General features: G+C 34.1%; 2 protein-coding genes and 1 pseudogene across 2 annotated transcripts; all 3 read left to right on the top strand.

Annotated features, from left to right (window-relative positions):
• The first annotated feature begins 1,927 nt into the window (after positions 1-1,927).
• LOC109436971 (olfactory receptor 52E4-like) lies at positions 1,928-2,950 on the top strand. The gene has a single exon (XM_019715851.3). It carries the CDS (start codon positions 2,006-2,008, stop codon positions 2,948-2,950), a length of 945 nt encoding a protein of 314 aa, XP_019571410.2. The 5' UTR covers positions 1,928-2,005.
• A 6,122-nt stretch (positions 2,951-9,072) lies between these two features.
• LOC109436911 (olfactory receptor 52K2-like) lies at positions 9,073-10,029 on the top strand. The gene has a single exon (XM_019715790.2). The coding sequence runs from the start codon at positions 9,085-9,087 to the stop codon at positions 10,027-10,029; it is 945 nt and encodes a 314-aa protein (XP_019571349.1). The 5' UTR covers positions 9,073-9,084.
• Positions 10,030-18,735: 8,706 nt separating this feature from the next.
• On the top strand, positions 18,736-19,730 carry LOC109436910 (olfactory receptor 52E8-like; annotated as a pseudogene).

The raw sequence follows: 19,730 nt of genomic DNA, 5'->3' as shown, positions 1-19,730 counted from the left end.
TATTGTATGAATCTATTGAAGGACCAAAAATATCGGTACCTCATGATGTCTGGACTTAACTACAGGTTGGCATTTTCAAGGAGATGGTATCACAGAGATTGTAATGTGTCTCTTTGTGCAAAAAGAAAACGTGTTTTGGAAACTAGTGTTTGTATCTGTAGTGTGTTCACCTTACAATTCTGTTCTTTTAATGTTTCGTATGGTTTTTATACCTCCAACATGTACTTATTGAGAACCTAATGAGTGACAGCCACTGGTCTAGAGATCAGATTATAAATTTTTCTGTTGGTTATTTGATTATACGTGAATGTGTGGGGACCCTTGTTTACCCATAGAATCTCATCTCGTTTGAATCTCTTTGTAGTCTTTGAGTCCCAATTACATTAGATTTTAAGCCACTACATCACGATAGTTCTTCCTGATGGAACTTTATGTCCCTTTCTTTTTCCTTTGTTTATGTGTGTTTGTGAATAGATGATAGATAGATAGATAGTCATCTATACCTGTATATCTATACTCAAATCACATGGACTGAAGTCATATGTTCTTCACATTTCAACCTAAGTGCCATTTATGCAAGAAGGCTTTCTTTGATTCACTACATTTATTTTGATTCTTTACTGTCATTTCTACATAATTCATCCTTTTCTCCCCTCTGGGGTAATTTTTTGCCTTATTAGTTACTATTTAAAGTTAAAGTACAATTACTTGTTTAAAGCTAAATAAGCCATCTTTGAAAAAAGCCATCTTTGTGCTGTTCAGGTGTTTTTCGCTATAATAAATCCCAGAAATGTAAATGTAAAAACTTAGAAAATACTTGCTCAGTTAATGATATCTGAAGAAGGTAAGTGTGTGGAATGATTCTGGAAAGCATACATAGAGGTGACTCTGTAAGTTCCTATTACATATTACTTATTATATTTATAATGATTAGTTTGAGACAGGAAAAGTAGACTCTCTTTAAATGCTGATGGCAGTACTACCCAAGTGTCCAGTACTGCCTTGATGGAGATGGGGAAAACAGAAAGTTAATAACCGAGGTTTTCTCTACAACTGAAGCATTTGTGGTGACTTAAGTCAATTTCTTTGTTAACCTCTCCACTCCCTGCCTCATGCTCAACTGCTTTATCCCAGGTAATTTCTGCCATGGAGATTTGACTGTTCATTGGTATTATGGGAAGAAGTATAAAGAAATCTGTTTTAGTCAGTAGCTGATTTCTCAGACATCATTAGGCCAATTTACCAATCCAATAAATAAACTGCTGTGCATGTTTTAGGATGTGGATTTCTGAATTGACAAATGAAGGAGCACAATTAGAATCGATGTGCACAGTGAAATTATCTAAGTCTGAAAAAAATTAGGATGAGAAGGTAGTGAGTGGGGTTACTATTCAGAAATACATTATCCTTAACTATATTCATATATGTAATCCTATTTCAAAAGCTATGGCAAAGACTTCAATATTATGTCCAGGCAGAGAGGAACAGAGTCAATTTATTTCTATTCCTAAGTACAGGTTGTTTAAATAACTCCCTAAAATTTTCGCAAAGGCCTCTGCTTAATCACTTCCAGTTATGGAAAAGTCACATGAAATACTGTATGATAGCTCAAAGGAGAAGCATGGTAACAGCTCAATAAATGTTTGTTGAATTAAGTACAGGTATGATTACAGATGGAATGTTTTACTGGAAATGAAGGGACAAGGTGACTAATGAATAGTTCCCTGAAATAATGGAAAAACGTGATATTAGTATTATCTTTCTATACCTCAAAACACAGTACTTTGGTATGTTATTACAAATTTTAACAGTCTGTTTCCCTTGGCTTCAAATACTCCAGGTTTGAATTTGAATTGTTTTTAACAGCACATCATTAATGGACCTTCTGAACAAAATCTCCTTTTTTTTTTTTTTTTTTTTTTTTTTTTTAGCATCTGGTTCTGATCATCTTTGCATAGCAACTTTATCTTCAGTAGTACTTGTAAAAATCAAAGGAAAAACCGTCATGCCTCTTCTCAATACATCTCATCCCTTTCCTGTCACCTTCTTGCTGATGGGCATCCCGGGATTAGAGCACCTGCATGTGTGGATTGGCATTCCCTTCTGCTCCATATACATGGTGGCTGTGGTGGGGAATGTGACCATCCTGGCTGTGGTGAAGGCAGAGCGAAGCCTCCATGAGCCTATGTTCCTCTTTCTGTGCATGCTGTCAGTCACTGACCTGGTCCTCTCCACGTCTACACTGCCCCGCATGCTCTGTCTCTTCTGGCTCGGAGCCCGTGACATCACCTTTGATGCTTGTTTGGCCCAGATGTTTTTCATCCACAGCTTTACTGCCATGGAGTCAGGCTTCTTTTTGGCCATGGCCTTTGACCGTTACGTGGCCATTTGTCATCCACTGCGCCATACCACCATTCTCACCCATGTTCACATCACTATAATGGGTATCATTGTGGTGATTCGGGGTGTAGCCTTCTTTACCCCACATCCCATCCTACTAAAACAGCTTCCCTACTGCAGGACTCGAATCATTGCCCACACCTACTGTGAGTTCATGGCTGTGGTGAAGCTGGCGTGTATGGACACAAGAGCCACCAAGCGTTATAGCCTCAGTATGGCTACAATCATTGGCTCCTGTGATGCCATTCTCATTGCCGTATCCTACGCCTTCATTCTGCGCTCTGTATTCCGCCTGCCATCCCGAGACGCGAGCTTTAAGGCTTTAGGTACATGTGGATCCCACGTCTGTGTTATTCTTGTCTTCTATTCCACAGCTGGTTTTTCCATTTTCACTCACCGTTTTGGGAAAAACGTTCCTGCACACATCCATATTTTTATTGCAAATATGTACCTTTTGGTGCCCCCTTTTCTCAACCCCATTGTATATGGAGTAAGGACCAAGAAAATACGAGAACATGTTCTTAGGACACTAATGGTCAAAGTTGCTTGATTTTAGTTGGATCAATAAAAGAGTTGGTTCAAGAATAAATGGAAGTAACAGAGATAATGTAAGGAAAATAATTAACTGCTTTCACTCTCACAATCTCAGTTGCTTTTGCCACCTGAAATGTCTTTTATTTACTAGATGTCTGTACATTCCAGAAATTCTAATTCAACAGATTTTTTCAGTTTTTTCATTTATTAAATATTGGAGAACTGATTGATCCCTCCTAAGTACGTGTCTTTTTTTAGATAATTACATATAGAGAGTAAACAGTAAAGAAGGAGGAAAAGGATAAGGGTAAGTAAACAATATGTAAAAAAAGATTTCTCTAGAGAACTAAATGATGGGCCATATATATCTGGCAATTTGAAACAATTTGATCCATGTATATGGCTGTGATTTTGTAGAATAGGTGATGAATGTTGTATCTCTCCTGTAATGGAATCAAATTGAAGAATTATGGTTTATCCAGATAAAGGGGTAGGACTAATAATATATAAATATTTAACATTAATATTAGCAAATCTCTCAAAACCGAACAAATATCAACTAGTGTGACAGCTCTAATTTTAATATTAAAGCTGCTCCATTTTCTAGAGAAATTTTGATAGAGATAGAGTGTATGTATTTCATAAAATAAGGCAATATCAAGGCAGTCTTTTGACTGCTAAAATTAAAGTCATGAATTCTTATTTTCATAACTAGTAGTCAATGTTACCAAATTACCAGGGTACCATGGGCATTGTGAGTCTACCTCATTCATTAGTTAACTTGGAATGCAGTATCAAAACATAAGATCTGAAATTTCTTATTAGTAACAATGTTAAATCATTCATTTATTGCCTAATACCAAGGACTTTTTTCCTTCTCTAGTTCATTGTCACTGTTTTCCCATCCCAGTTTTACATTTCTCTTTTTTTTAAAAAATATAACCTAAGATCTGTGGACCTTTTTTATGCTTTAGATCTGTAAAAATTGTTTTATGAAACTTATGCTCTGAAATTTTTCATCTTCCCTTGCTTATTATCTTTAGAAGCTCATACCCATATTTAAACACACAGACTAACATCTCTGGATTCACCATTCTCAGTTAATTCAAATATGGGGAGAGTATGAAACTTTCTACTTTGAAGAACTAGAAACATTTGATCATCTTTTCCCTGACTTCCTAATAGATGCCCAAACTGAACATATGTTCTTATTTGGTAGAATTTAGACTTCATGACATTTTTTATAGGTAGTCTGATCACTTAATTGTTAAGGACCCAGGCTTTGGAGTTAGACTGCCTGGGTTCAAGTCCAGTGTTCTTTGCCTGACTAGCTTTATTGCTATTTAATTCCTCTTCCCCTCAATTTCCTAATATTTAAAAATGAGTGATAATACAACCTACCTCATATTGTTGTGTGATGGTTAAATGAAACATGTAAGGAAGATCAGTCACAATGTCACAAAGGAAACAAAATAAATGTGTGTTTTTTTAATTCTTCCTCAATGATTAGAAGTTTCTATGTTCTCCACCTTTAGTTTAAAATAGTTTAGGAAATACCTATTATCTTTAATTTATTGTCTTTGTAACTGTGTAATATTTGTACTTCTTGATATTTGTATAATGAATATATTTGATTCCAGTCCCTCTTCACTATATATTTACTAAATCTAGCAAAACCTCAAAAAGAAGTTATGTTTTTTATTCTTTTTCTGTAGAGTACGTTGCTTAATACTATGACCTTGATAACTTTATTAAACTCTTCTGGAGAATAATAAAATGCTAATGGAGTAAAATAGAATAGTGATAAGATACAGTAATCACTTTTACTCTCTTTTGTTAATAAAATTATTTACTATTTCACTTGTTATTTTATAATATGTGTTCAATAAATACCTTTTAAATTGAATCAGAATTACTTAGACTGATTTTCATAACACTGAAATTTACTTTTGCATGATTATTAACTAATTCTCTTTCTCCTCTCTTTTCTTCAGAAAAAATAGAAATGAAGAGATCATAGTTAAGTTGTTTAGAATCCTTTGATACCAGATGTATCTGGAAAATATAAACTAACTCACTCATCTTCTGTGTAGACAAGTTTCCTGCAGCTTTCTCTGATTGTTCAAGGCCTCCTTTCTCTTGTTTTATCATATGAACTAAGGGAATGGGATCCAATAAGGGTGCTGTAGACTAAATTGTAAAGACAACAAGGTTATATTATGTTTGAAGGCACTTACATATAATCATAGACGCTATTCATTCTTCTTCAAATATTTTTTACTGCCGTATATCACTGTTATACCCTTTCTACTCCTGTTTATGGAGCAGGAGCTTATAAATGAAAGAAGCCTCCTCTGATGTTTTTATCAATATGTATTTTTATGTTAATACCAAAGTCCATAAAGATCTGTCTGTCTATCTATCTATCTATCTATCTATCTATCTATCTATCTACCTATCTAGCTACATCTATCTATTATCTATCTAATACCACCACTCATATTTTTAGCATTATGATGGAATATGACTAAGGGGAATTTCACTGGTGCTTTTTTTATTGTAGTGAAATATACATAACATAATGTTTATCATCTTAACTATTTTTAAGTATACAGTTAAGTGGAATTAGTGCATTCATATGATTTACTGTGCAACCAGCACCACCACCCATCTCCACAGCTTTTTTTCTACCCCAACTGAAATACCATATCCATGAAACGCTAATTTCCCATTCCCCCTTCTTCACATCTTCTGATCACTACCATTCTACTACTGTCTCTAAGAATTTAGCTATACTAGGTGCCACATATAAGTGAAACCATGCAATATTTGTTCTTTTGTGACTGTCCATCTCATTTAGCATAATATCTTCAAAGTTCACCCATGTTGTAGCATGTGTTAGAAATCCCTTCCTTTTTAAAGTTATATAAATTCATTTTTGTTTATCCATTCATCCATCTGTAGATGGACAGTTGGGATGTTTCCACCTTTTGGCTATTGTGAATAATGCTGCTATAAACATAGGTTTACAAAACAACCTATATAAGTCCTTGTTTTCACTTCTTTGGGGTTTATACCCAGAAGTAGAATTGATGGATCATATAGTAATTCTATTCAATTTTTAAAGAACTTCCATGTCTTTTCCTGCAGCAGCTGTATCACTTTCCATTCTACTAGCAATGCACAAGTGTTCCTTTCAATTTTTCCACATTAACACCAAAAATAATTCTTTTCTTTTGTTATCTTTTGTTGCCTTTCTTTCTTCCTTTCTTCCTTCCTTCCTTCCTTCCTTTCTTTCTTCCTTATTTCCTTCCTTCCTTTTTTCCTTCCTTTCTTCCTTCCTTCCTTCCTTTTTTTTCTTTCTTTCTTTTAATAACAGCCATCCTTATGAGAATGAAGTGTATCTCATTGTGATTTTGATTTGCATTTCCCTAATGATTAGTTGTGTTGAGTGTCTTTTCATGTGCATATTGGCCATTTGAACATATTTTTGAACAAATGTCTACTGAACTCCTTTGCCCATTTTTTACCAGTCATTATTGTTGTTGTTGATTATTACATTGAACACAAATAGTGAAAGTGGGCATTAGTATCTTGCTCCTGACCATAGAGGTAAAGCCTTCAGTATTTCACCACTTAGTATGAAGTAGCTGTAGGTTTCTTTATATATGGCCCTTTTAATGTTGAGGTTGGTGGTATCTTTTGATTATCCCCTTTCTAATATTTTAAAAGAGTTAACTTGGAGGACAATACTCTATCATTTCTTTAACTCAGCCAGTTACTGAAGTCACTAGCCCTATATTATTATGAATGGCATCTGTACCAGTCACAATTCTAATCAGGAAACAGAAAGCACTTGAGTATTTAGTACAGGGCATCTTTAATACAGGTGGTTATTTGCACAATTATAGGATTTCTGAGAAGGCAAACATTTGACAGTGAGGACTCCCTGAAATTAGAAACTACATGAATCCACACCAAGTGTAGCCAGCAAAACATAGAGGCACCAGTAGTTTAATCATATCTCAGAAATATGAGTCTCCCACTGGAATCTGAAACCATGGAAATCCCCTCTGGTAGAATCTGAAGCCAAAGAGTAGATTCAGTTGAGGAAATTGAGAAATAGACAGGATTGTCCCAGTGTCCCCACTGAATAAACCCAGCACAAATACAGATGATCTCTGACCCTGGGAAAGAGCCTGTAATGTTCACTTTTCCTGAAATACAGAGTAGAAGAAAAAGATAGGGGAAACATATCTATAAAAGCATATCCAATCTTTGCATAACATCCCAACCAAAACACAAATAATAATGCTCCCACACTTGGGAGCTCCCTGTATTTGATCAAACAAATAAAGTTCAGAGGAATGCAGGGATCGGAACATGAAACTTTAATTGTTTTTAAAACTAAATCTGGTTCAGGTGAGTTACTTAAGAATATCTAGAGGTATGTGAAGATATTCATAGTCACCCTAATTATTCATAAACTTGTTGCTCCGTGATAGTCTACACTCCTTCTAGCTCTAATCACATATGTTATAAGAAAGCATTTAGTGCTTAAGCCAAAAAGGTATAATAAATCAAGTGTCTCATGATACCTGGAGCTCACAGGCCATCTCCTATTGATTTCTAAGCTCAGAACTCAGGTAGTATGGACACCATAAGACTGTGCCCTTCCAAGAGACCAAACTGTGCCTGGAGAGAGCGGGAGAAATTAGTGAAACTGCCTACAATCGGGCAGCATTCTCAGGAGAGTCTATGTATAACATATTCCTTGTAAGCTTCTAATCCCTCAGGATAAGAAATGTAATGGCACCTGTTGTAATGATAGCCAATATTATGCTGCGCCTCAGGCTGAGCAGTGAGACCATCTATCCATAAATCTGAGAGAACCAGATTATAGGCAGGAGAGTTGTGGTTGAGGTGGGAAGGGAAAATTCAGTGCTTCCGTGGAAAGGAATGGTAGAGCTGGAGGTCCTAAGTCCAGTCACAGCAGTGAAGACTTAACCCTTATGGTTGCCTGAAAGATGCTCAACCTCTTGACTTGACAAAAAATAAGGTAGAGATGTACATGTTGTTCATAATTTTTGTTAACCTAGCCCTAGAATTCAGTCTCGAACTACATTGGTAAAAACCTTATTTGTTTTTGTTAAACTTTGTTTTATTCAGCCTAAAAGGATGCCTCGTATTATATAAGCTTATCATACACTGATATTTGAATCAAATTAGTGATTTATCAATTTAAAATTTGGTATCGTTAGGATACCTTTCAAAAACAATTGTTCACACATTCTGAGACACACTTTCTGGTAACCTGATATATTGAGCCAAGAGTTGCATTTAAAAGTTTACTTGGGAAACAAAACCAAGCATCAAATGTATTACATGACTGAAGAATATATTATGCACCTTCCGGAAGAGTTTAATCGATCATTTAAAAAAAGAGTATAAATATCTAGTAACATCTACACCCATGTTTTCCAGACTTAGTCATTTTCTCTATTAGATCGTCTTTCAAAATAATGATTTCTTACCATTCAGTTTGGCTGATTTTATGAAGAGAAGGGTCTTTTCTTTATTAACTCAATGTCTCACTCTTCAATATAAGACTAGTTTTGTTCAGTTCTTTATTGACCCAATTGTTCTTTAGTATTTCCCCAGTTTCATTTTCCTTATATCTATAAGCCCTATCATTGGGAGGGGGTAAGAGGGGTTAAATATACAAGTGGCTGATTTTATTCATGATGGTTTAACTTTTACTTTTTTGATTATTTTGGATGGTAGAAAATTACATCTTCACATTCACCTACTACCTCTATAATACTACATAATATTGCCAAAATATATTTAACCAATCAACTGGACAATACTTTCTGAAGAAAGCAAAAAAGCAAGGCAGGGGGTGGAGAGGAGAGAGAGAGAGAGAGAAAATAACTTTCTATTATTTTTCTTTCCCAAAATGTACAGTCACATCTACCTAATGCATTGAGAGTGTATTATTGAAGAAACCATTTAATAGTCAGTTGCATGTTATTAAATGTTAACATCTCTTGCAGCCCATAATAATAAAACAAAAATTGGTCTTCATATACTTAAAATCTTTGTGATTTTTAATTTGGACAGGATCATGGACTATCCATTCTTTGAATAATGTTAGGTTACAACAGGACCAGTCTTCAACCTATCACCTTCCTACTGCTTGGCATTCCAGGATTGGAAGCTGCCCACATATGGATCTCCATCCCTTTCTGCTTGGTCTATCTATTATCTCTGATGGGAAATGTTGCCCTTTTATTAATTGTCAAGACAGACCACAAACTGCATGAACCAATGTACCTCTTTCTGTGCATGCTGTCAGTGACTGATTTGATGCTTACCACTTCTACACTTCCCAAGATGCTCAGTCTCTTCTGGTTCAATGACAGAGAGATCTACTTTGAAGCTTGCCTCACTCAAATGTATCTTATCCATTCTCTGTCTACTATGGAATCTGGATTTATCTTGGCCATGGCTTTTGACCGCTATATAGCCATCTGCCACCCACTAAGACATACCACTGTCTTAACACCTACAGTGATTGTAGGCTTGGGTATGTTCATTGTTTTCAGAGGAGCTGTGCTTCTCAGTCCACACCCCTTCCTACTGAGGTGGCTTTCCTACTGCAAAACTAATGTCATCTCCCATACTTATTGTGAGTTTATGGCTCTGATAAAGCTGGTTTGCACTGAGACCAAAATTCGTAGAGCCTATAGCCTAATTGTGGCATTCCTGACAGGGGGATTAGATTTCATATTGATCATCTGTTCCTATATCCTTATTCTTTTCACTGTCTTCAATCTCCCATCCACAGCTGCCCGCCTCAAGACCTTAAGTACCTGTGTCTCCCATGTATGGGTCATCTTGGTGTTTTATACACCAGCCTTTTTCTCTTTTCTCACTCATAGGTTTGGTCACCACATTGCTCCACATATCCACATTTTTATAGCAAATATATATCTTCTTATTCCACCCATGATGAATCCTATTATTTATGGTGTTAAAACCAAAAGAATCAAGGAGGGATTCTTCAAATTATTTACAGTCAAATATGTTTGACTTTGCTAGGTTTGTGATTCCCCTGATCATCAACAAAGACAAAGTTTTATCAAACAGGGAATGTTGAAACTGAATCAGCATTACCTTGATGTGAAAAACTTTTTAGCTAAATTTTGGTTTCATATAGAATAGTAAAACTTGGTAAGTACATTGACCTCACTGAGCAGTAGCAAGTATAGAAAATACAGAGGAAGTAGAAAAAATTAGAGCAAAACTTTTAATTATTTTATTTGTCTTTCCAAACCTAGTAGTTAGAACAATCTGTGGGACTTATTAAGTCATAAGAAACTTTCTATTGAATAATTTCAATTTTAATTGAAGTCTAATTTACCTTGTTTTCTTTTATTGATCCTATTTTTTGTGTCATATCTAAGAACTGTATTGCCTAACTTTGGGTTATGAAGATTTTCTCCTATAAATTCTTTGAAAACTTTATGTTGTCTAAGATGTGAGATTTAGATTAAGATTCATTTATGATGTAGTGATAATAATCTCTGTGAATTTGAATCTTAAATAAGGTAATATAGAATAATAATTCTGAACATAATCAAATCTAATTTCCACTTTATGTAACAAAGTTTTCTAAGATCTATTTACCCTTCTGAATCAAATATAGTAAGTTTAAAAAACAAACACAAAAACCCACAATATCCAAGTAGTGATATAAAATAAAAATAAAACATATATACCTGTGCATAACAAGACTAGATGACATAATAAAGTAGTCAGGTCCTTGTGCCTACGCATAAAATAAATGTGAGTGTGAAATTTATAAATGCCAGTTAATCCTGGTGTATTTTATTGATTATTCAAATGCCAGGAGAAATGTTATTGTTTTGTTTCGTGATGTAGTTTTCAAAAATGTTGAATAACTTTTGATAATCTCAACACAACAATGTACAATACATGTACAACAATGTACAACACAACAATGTACAATCCTTTGACATACATGATAGTTACCCTTCTAGAAAATCCAGTGCATGTTTACATCTTAAAACCATGCAAAGATAATTTATGATAACAAGTAAGGCAAAGTATAAAAAAAAAAAACATCTACATTCAGAACAGTAAATATAAAGCAAGGTAAAATTAAACTTTCAGAACATTTCTATTTTTTTTTTAACTACACAGTGTCCAGTTGTATGTCTGGAATTCCTCTTAGACACAGAACATTTTGTGGAAGGTGGGAAGTTGGAAGGAATTAGTCTATGTATTACAGGAGGATTCCTTCTTTACTTACTGACTCCACTAGTGCCTCCTAATATTGTGATGACATTCACAAAAACACACCAAAAAAATTGCTGAAATGCCACTTAAAGATCAGCATCACCTATGTTAGGAACCACTGATACAGTTATAGTGCTAATCATAGCAACTGACTCACAATAAACACATCATAAATGTTGGCTACTCTCATTGTTTTTATTATTCTTGGAAATAGAGAGGATAAAGTGCAATAACAGAATGCGAAATAACACATCTCTGCTGTCTTGCTTCATATTAGTTTGAAATAAAACATATTTTCTTTTTAAATAATGGAGAGAAAATCCACATCCTTTAACAAGTTCTGCTCATGTAGGAAGCTTATGATATAGTGGATAACTCAACTGATTAAATTCCAAGTGTGACTCTGAATAATCCAATACTGAACCAGAAAGTAAACCCATGGAATTAGCTAAAGTAGTTGAAATGCCATGTTCTCTGTGCTACTAGACATTTGACTTCTCTAAGTCTGTAAATTTGTTTTATGGCTACAATAGAGAGCTTATAGGATTGAGGAAAATGGTTCTAGAAATAGTTCTGATCTTGGTGCCTGAATCTCAAAGATTTCTCATTAGACTCAAGAGTGGTGCTGTTAAGAAATTCAGCTCTCACCTGTGCAATTATCTGTATGTGTATGTATGCAATTATGTGTATGTATGATGGGTAGGAGACTTTTAAGTTCAAGTCTGATAGGTTTTACAAAGAATTACACCGTGAATCTTCTAGGCACACTACAAAGCCTATTTCTAGTTGTAATGTACTGACAAATTCTTATTTTGATTTTCTTTTCTCCCATTATGGGCCATGAAATTTAAGATTCAATTAAAATTTGCTCTGAGGTGCAAATGATAACATTTTTATCTATTATTATAAACTATGTCTCCAGTTGAAAATACTGTGGCTTTATGGAATAGCCCTTATAGAAAAGCTTCATAATTACCGATTTTATATTATACCTAACTCTCATAACTAAAGTGACATTTCTCAGCGACTATGTGCTAGGATAAGAATGATGGAAATATTTATCTATTGGTATATCTATCACAGGGAATTCTAGTATGATAACAAACTGGATAAAGTCTCTAATATTTGTAAAGCAGTATATCTCAAGTCAAGATCACAAGAATGTAAAGTGGTTCCCTATTTATGGGAGCCAGTATGCTCCACTCCAAAACCCTTATTTTAAAAACATGAAGAAAATATCCAGGAAAGTGTTTGAGATGATTAGTAATATAGACATAATCTCTAAAAAAACACCAGCATGGTCTAAGGACTTGTATAGATGTCTTCAAATATTTCAAAGGACTATGCTAAGGAGAAAATACACTTTTTTTTTTTTTTTTTTGGTATGGTTCCAAAAGGAAGCCAGTGTATCTTTAAGCAGATGTTAAAAGAACAGGTTTCAATTTTTTTTAAAAAAAAAAAAAAAGAAAGAAAAAGAAAAAAAGAAATCTAACTCTCAAATAAAATTCCAAAATTTTTCATTATACATTTTGATGCATCAACTGTAAATTTCCATTTGAATACACAGGTGGAGGAAGAGAAGTAGACAGTTGTCTTAAAGAACATCAGCATCTGTGATGGCAGTATCTCTGCTGCTTTCGTGGTCAGACTAAGTCTGTCAGGACACTCAGCACAGTGAACTTTATGTCAATAATCTCCCATTTATTTCAAAAGATGAAGGGATTAAGAAGTACAAATTGGCAGTTACAAAATTCATGGGGATGTAAAGTACAACACAAGGAATATAGTCAATAATGTAATAACTGTGTATGTCATCAGGTGGGTACTAGACTTACCAGGTGGATCACCTCGTAAATTATATAAATGTCTAACCACTGTGTTATACACCTGAAACTAATATAATATTGAATGTCAACTGTAACTGAAAAATAATTTTTAAAAATATTGAATGTCACTAGGAGGTGTTTATGCCAAATTATTTCATAAAGCTAATATAAGTGAGAATGACTCCTGATTGCTGCAGCAGTTGACTTTCAACATTTATACATATTCAGTTTTTCTCAACTTTAAAATTCACACTTTATTTTTAATCTAAAATATGAAAAAAGATACTATATATTTTTATTATAACAGTCATCACTGGCCTACTATACTATAAACATTGTTTAAATACACCCACATGGAATAAATAGAAACACATCAGCTTCAGTATCAGATCTAGCCCTGAGGGTTTCCCTCCTTATTCCATGCCAAAGCAGGAGTGTCCTTGGTTTTGGTTTGCAGACTTCATATTCAGACTTTTTAAAATAATCTTTTCAGAGTTTGGTTTAATAAATTTGGTTTCTTGTGCTACCTTTGATCTGCATGCCTGGATGCTGTCTTTACTTCTTTCTTTAATGCATGTGTTGTAAAAATGGGCCAGTCTGCAGGATTTACTCTCTCAGCATTGATTTCCAAAAAAACACTGGAAATAACCCTTTCCTAGGAGGTAGGGTTTCCAGATTAAACACAGATGTCCAAGTTAAATTGGAATTTCAAATAAACAGCAAATATATTTCAATAATATATCATGAAATATTTTATGAATCACATTTATGCTAAAATATTATTTTTAAAAAGCTGTTTAATTTCAAATTTCACTGGATGGTCAGTATTTTATTTGCTAAATCTGGCAACTCTATTAGGATGGGAGTTTGGACAATAATTCCCCAGGAAACACATTTGGTTGTCCGTCACTATCTCACTCAGGGACTCATGGTCAGAGGAGAGACCAGGCATCACTCCCCCAAATCTAGTCCATCAGGAGAAATAGAAAGACCAGTATTTTAAACGTACTTGAGTTATCAAAACTGGATCCACTTCCCCCAGTTCAACCACCCAGGCCTTTCAGTGGCTAAAAGATTGTTCAGCTAATAGAAAATAGAATGGAGCCCTAACTTCAAACACAAGACTTTAGCCTATTCTTCCCTCTAGTGGAAGAAACTTTAATGTCAGTTAGTAGAACCAAATCTTAACATAATCTAGAAACATCTAACAGAAGTCAATTAGAGACTTCCCCTGGTTACTTTGTTCCTAAAACCCTCCTACTAAATGAAAAGCTGCTTAATGAAAGAACAAAAAAACTACCATTTTCAATATTTAAAATTATGATGCATTTCATCCCAATCAAAGATACCTAAGTGATTTTCATAGATTAAAAAAAAAAAGTAATAAATGACAACTTGAAAGTAAACAAACATCATTTGTGTATAAAATTATAATACATTAAATAATACTTTTTAAAATACTTCATAGTAAGTTGGTGGAAGAGTGATGAAAAGGCGCTATTGGGAAGGTGGCAGTCAAATGATTGACTTGCAGGAGAAGAATACTTATGAGCCTTACTTATCTTGCCATTGGATTACACTTAAATTTCTAGCAAAAAAAAAACACACATTTTTATGAATATTTTAAGGCTAAACATTTCAAAATTTGTAGGAAACATTAGCATATGTTCACAGCAAGCTACATAGTGGTGAAAGACACTCTTTTTCCATTTTGAGTTAATTCAAATAAGACACACAATTCAAGTATATTCTTGAAGGGGGAATAATAAATTTCTCACCAGAAACTTATTTTTCCAGCTTTATTGAGTTATGATTAATGAAGGTGTGGAGAAAAGGGAACTTTTATACTATAGGTGGGAATGTAAACTAGTATGTCCATTATGGAAAACAGTATAAAGTTTCCTCAAAAAAATTGAAAATAGATCTATGTTATTCAGCAATTCCATTTCTGAATATTTATCCTAAGGAAATAAAATCAATATCTAGAAGAAGTATCTGCACTTCCATGTTCACTGCAGCATTATTCACAATAGCTAAGATGTGGAAACAACCCATCTGTCAATAATGAATGGATAAAGAAAATGTGGTATTCTTACTAGAAATTTTGGTTGAGTAAATTGATGAGCATGTCATGACTTTACCTGAAACCATAATGTAAAAATACAATTTCTCACAAAATGATTTATTTAGCATATTTATTTTTCCAAATGTTATTTTGTCTCTCTCGCTTTTCAATGTGAGATTTCCTTTATAGATTTGTTAGTATTTTTGTTTGGTATCCAGCAAGTCTCTGAGGCTCTGTTCATTTTATCACATTTCTTTTCTGCTCCTCTAGCAGAATTGCTGGCCGAATTTCAGCCTCCTGAAGGCAGTTGGCTGGCAGGGTTTATGGGAAGATTTCCATTTCCAATGAGGAAATCTTTATATAAATCCAACACAGCCTCAGGAGGAAAATCCATGCACCATTCTGATTAGAGATGCTGCTTCCTTCTGTTAAAAGTAAAATCAAACCAAAAAATAAATCTAAAATCAAAATAAGCAAAAAGATAACAAACAAAAAATCCCACTTGTATTGCTCTAATTTTCATCCTAATGAACAAAGCATGCCAGTTTAGAGTCTTTTCCCATAAAAATAAAAGATATTAGCACCACCACAATTTCCATCACCATTAATCACCACTACCACTTACTTATTGATGTGGTTATGTTATTCATTTCATTTAATATTATAACCATATTAATTCATTTAATTTTAATACAGAAGTTATAATTAGTACCCATATTTTAGAGTTTAAGAAATTCAAGATCGTAAAGATTAAATTATATTAAAAAGGTTGTACTATCAATAAGTGGCAGACCAAGCCTGAAACCATGACATGAGGTGTATCACATACCTACATATGCTCATATTGGAGTTCACAGCGAAAGGAAGCTTTGTCCATTCAGAAGTCTTAGCCATTTAGTTCCCCAGGACAATAGAAGACTATTTTGTTCAAGGGTTTCTAGGTTAGGTTATTTTAATGGTCTCAGAGATATATGCATACATGTCTGCATATCCATTTACAAATCAATTATCCATATCTATTTAAATGTTTTTAAAAAGGAAAGAAGTAATAGGATATGGAATTCCTGATATTTAACACATTTTTCTTATAATTCGACTTTATATAGAATAGATTTTTTACTTTAATGGGACTGATTCACTTGCACTTTACACATCAGATAAAGGCCTTTTAAATTACACTAACTGAGAAAAAAATAACCCATGGACTTTTGTTTTGAAAAGGGAAACTCAGATCCTATGATAAAATATATAGCATCATAGATTTATTTTTCTGCCATTCAAATTGATATATTAAACCCTACAATTCCTTTTTTTTTTTTTTTTTTTGAGACATCCTCAATTACTCTTTGTTCAATTTGGGCAAATTACTTAACCTGTGAGCATTAGTGAGGAAATCTGGATGGGTTAATGTAAACATTATATGTAAAATAAGTGATACTGTTAAAGGCCCAGGGACGTTTGTAACTGGAGATTGGTCAGAGAAGACTAATAAAATATGTAGCAGAAAAGGGGACAGATGATTCTTTTTGTTTGACTCATGTCTATTACAACATCTCTTTTGCTGGTCATTAATGATTGTCAGTGCTAATTTCACAAATTATTTCCAAGGTTACCAATTAAAGAGCAACAGAGGATTTATTTACACTGCTTGATATTGTTTATAGTCCTTCGTATCCATTTGGAAATGAAAGTCTTAAGCTTACATTTAAAAGGCAATATTAAAATAATAACAACAATAATAAAAATATAAAATGACTTTTTATTTGTCAAATAGTACATGGGAAAATGTATTCTATATATTCTTAATTTTACTATCACAAAACTCCTAAAAAGGTATATATTATCCTCTTTTTTTTAAGTTAAGAAAATAACATCAGATCAGCTGATATAACTTAGGCAATATCTAGAAATACGAAACTTGAGGGAATACCTGGGGAAATATTATCATTTCAGGTGATTCTGAGGCAGGCATTACATGGATAATATTTTGTTAGCGTTGCTATAAACCATACTTACTCATAATTTAGATGTTAAAGATTGTGGGGTTATGGAAAATTTAATCAGTTTTATGCTGTGAGGACAAATGTTTTTTCTACATAATCTGTACATATTTAATCTCACCAAAGTACAATTATACAATCACCATCATGACCCTAATGCCCACAGACTCTTTAATTGTTGGTTCTTGAGGCTAATCCTCTAGTGACTGCAAAACTCTCGAAGGATGTCATCTGCTCAATCAGTGAGAATCCTCTAGAAGAAGGAAGAGAGATACTCTCATTCACGATCTTTTACAACCATTCCCATGAGGCATTAATTTTGTATAATCCTCATGAAAGACATGTGGGCACAAGAGCAAGAAGTGGGTGGCAACTGGTTTGTCTTATAGCCTTCTGAGAGATGAGTACAACCCAGGCAAAAAGACCAGCAAGATGAAGGGGTCAGAGGACTACGTGAGGCAGCAGCATTTCAACGCAAAAGAAAAATAGAAGAGGAATTAAAAATATTTAACAATCTATGCATAGAGAGTAAGCAACAAATGGACTCCAGTCATAGACTTGAAGCCAAATCAGGAAAGTCTCCTGCTGTGCCAGCTTGCACTACTTTAGTGGATAAATTATAGGGGCATCTGCAAGATCTCTGATATAGGCTATGGTAGGTAAAAGGAAGGCAGCCCTTAGGGAATTCAAAATGGATTTTGTTTATCAACAAGAAGAGAATTACTTAAACATGGCAATTTTTTAGAGACTTACTGGTCCAGCAGCTGAACAAGATATTTTGGAGATTTAAAAGTATTTTAAAGACAAAAACTAATAAATAAAAACTTAATAATAAATGAAATTAGTTATATTTGACCACCACTGTGGAGATGTGTCTGAGAGATATGGCTGCATGATTACTTTTCACTTTATAAAGTGTTAGTAACATAGAGATCAAGTAAAACTAAAATAAAACTCTGTTTAAATGGTTCAAATATACATATTTGTCTTTGCATATCAATCTGATTATTCACATAAATTGGCATATATTAAGTTCAATAAGTGTTTTTAATCTAAAATAGCAACTTGCTTTTATAATGAGTTTAAATGTAAACAGACAAATTTCCAATGAAGAGAAAAAATGAGCCTTATAGACGAAAACATGTTTTAGAGACATAGTCAGAACAATAACTTTCTAATAATCACTTGAAAATGAGCTTCTTTGTTTTTATTTATTTATTTGTTTAATGAAAATATAAGCAAAATGAACACATACTATAATTCCAGCACTTACTATGTGGTATTTATATAGCAGAGGATAAATGAGATATGGGGCAAAACGTCCCAACTTTAGGGCCTGTTCTTTCTTTTCCTTAGGATAGAGTTCTCTCTATTTTACCCTTTGAATTTTGAGATTAAAATAAACATTACTGACTAATTCCACATCCTTTCCCCCCATGCATGAATTTGGCACCAAGTTTCCTACCACTGATTGTCATAAAATGTGTGTCACATATTTTAGGTGTAAACAGAGTATATTTTGTGCTCAGTCTATTGAAAATAATTTTGACAACCTTGAGCTAGAGCAGGTTTAATGACTCTGAAAATGTTAGTTGAAAATAGAACCAATTTCCACCCAACACTTTCCTTCTCCTTGGAAGCCCAGGGATGGAAGCTGCTCATGTCTGGATCTCCATCCCCTTTTTCCTGGTCCATCTGCTGGCTATGATGGGGAATTGTGCCCTTGTGTTCATCATCAAGACAGACCCTAGTCTTCATGAACCTATGTATCTCTTCCTCTGCATGCTTTCTGTGAATGACCTGATGCTGTGTACCACTGCCCTTCCCAAGATCCTCAGCCTCTTCTGGTTCAATGACAGAGAAATCAACTTTAAAGCTTGCCCTACCCAGATATTCTTTATCCACTCTTTGTCCACCATGGAGTTGGGATTGCTGTTGGCCATGACCTTTGACTAATGTGTAGCCATCTACAACCCTTTAAGTCACTCTACCATCCTGACACATGGAGTGATCACGGCTTTGAGTTTGGCCATTGGGCTACGTGGAGTTATCCTGCTGATTCCTCATCCTTCCTTAATGATGAGGCTTCCCTACTGCAAAACCAATGTCACACAATGCCCACAACTATTGCAAATTTATGGCCCTAATCAAATTGGCCTGTGCCAATACCAGGATCCATAGATTCTATGGCTTAATTCTTGCCTTCCTTACTGATGGGCTGGAATTCATATTGATAATCTGCTCTTATATTCTCATTCTTCATATTGTGTTTCATCTCCCATCAAAGGAGGCCAGACTCAAGATCTTGAACACATGTGGCTCTCATGTTTGGGTCATCTTAGTGTTTTACACACCTGCCTTTTTCTCCTTTATCACCCACAGATCCACAGATTTGTTCATAACATAGTTCCACATATCCACATCTTTATAGCTAACATTTATCTTCTTATCCTTCCTATAATGAACTCTATCATCTATGGTGTCAAAATCAAAAATATCCAGGAGAAGTTTCTTAAAATCTTAACAAATGCATATGTTCGCATTTGTAAGATTTTTAAAATTAACAAGCAACACAGATGA

This window comes from Rhinolophus sinicus, chromosome 14 (assembly GCF_057876585.1).
Source record: "Rhinolophus sinicus isolate RSI-liver-muscle chromosome 14, RSI-T2T, whole genome shotgun sequence".
NCBI lineage: Eukaryota > Metazoa > Chordata > Mammalia > Chiroptera > Rhinolophidae > Rhinolophus > Rhinolophus sinicus.
Note: the sequence above shows the minus strand (reverse complement) of the source record. Positions and strands in the feature narration are given on the sequence as shown.

Excerpts from the sequence above, each read along its gene's own strand:
- LOC109436971 (XM_019715851.3), top strand. The coding sequence starts at position 2,006 with ATGCCTCTTCTCAATACATCTCATCCCTTTCCTGTCACCTTCTTGCTG.
- LOC109436911 (XM_019715790.2), top strand. The coding sequence starts at position 9,085 with ATGTTAGGTTACAACAGGACCAGTCTTCAACCTATCACCTTCCTACTG.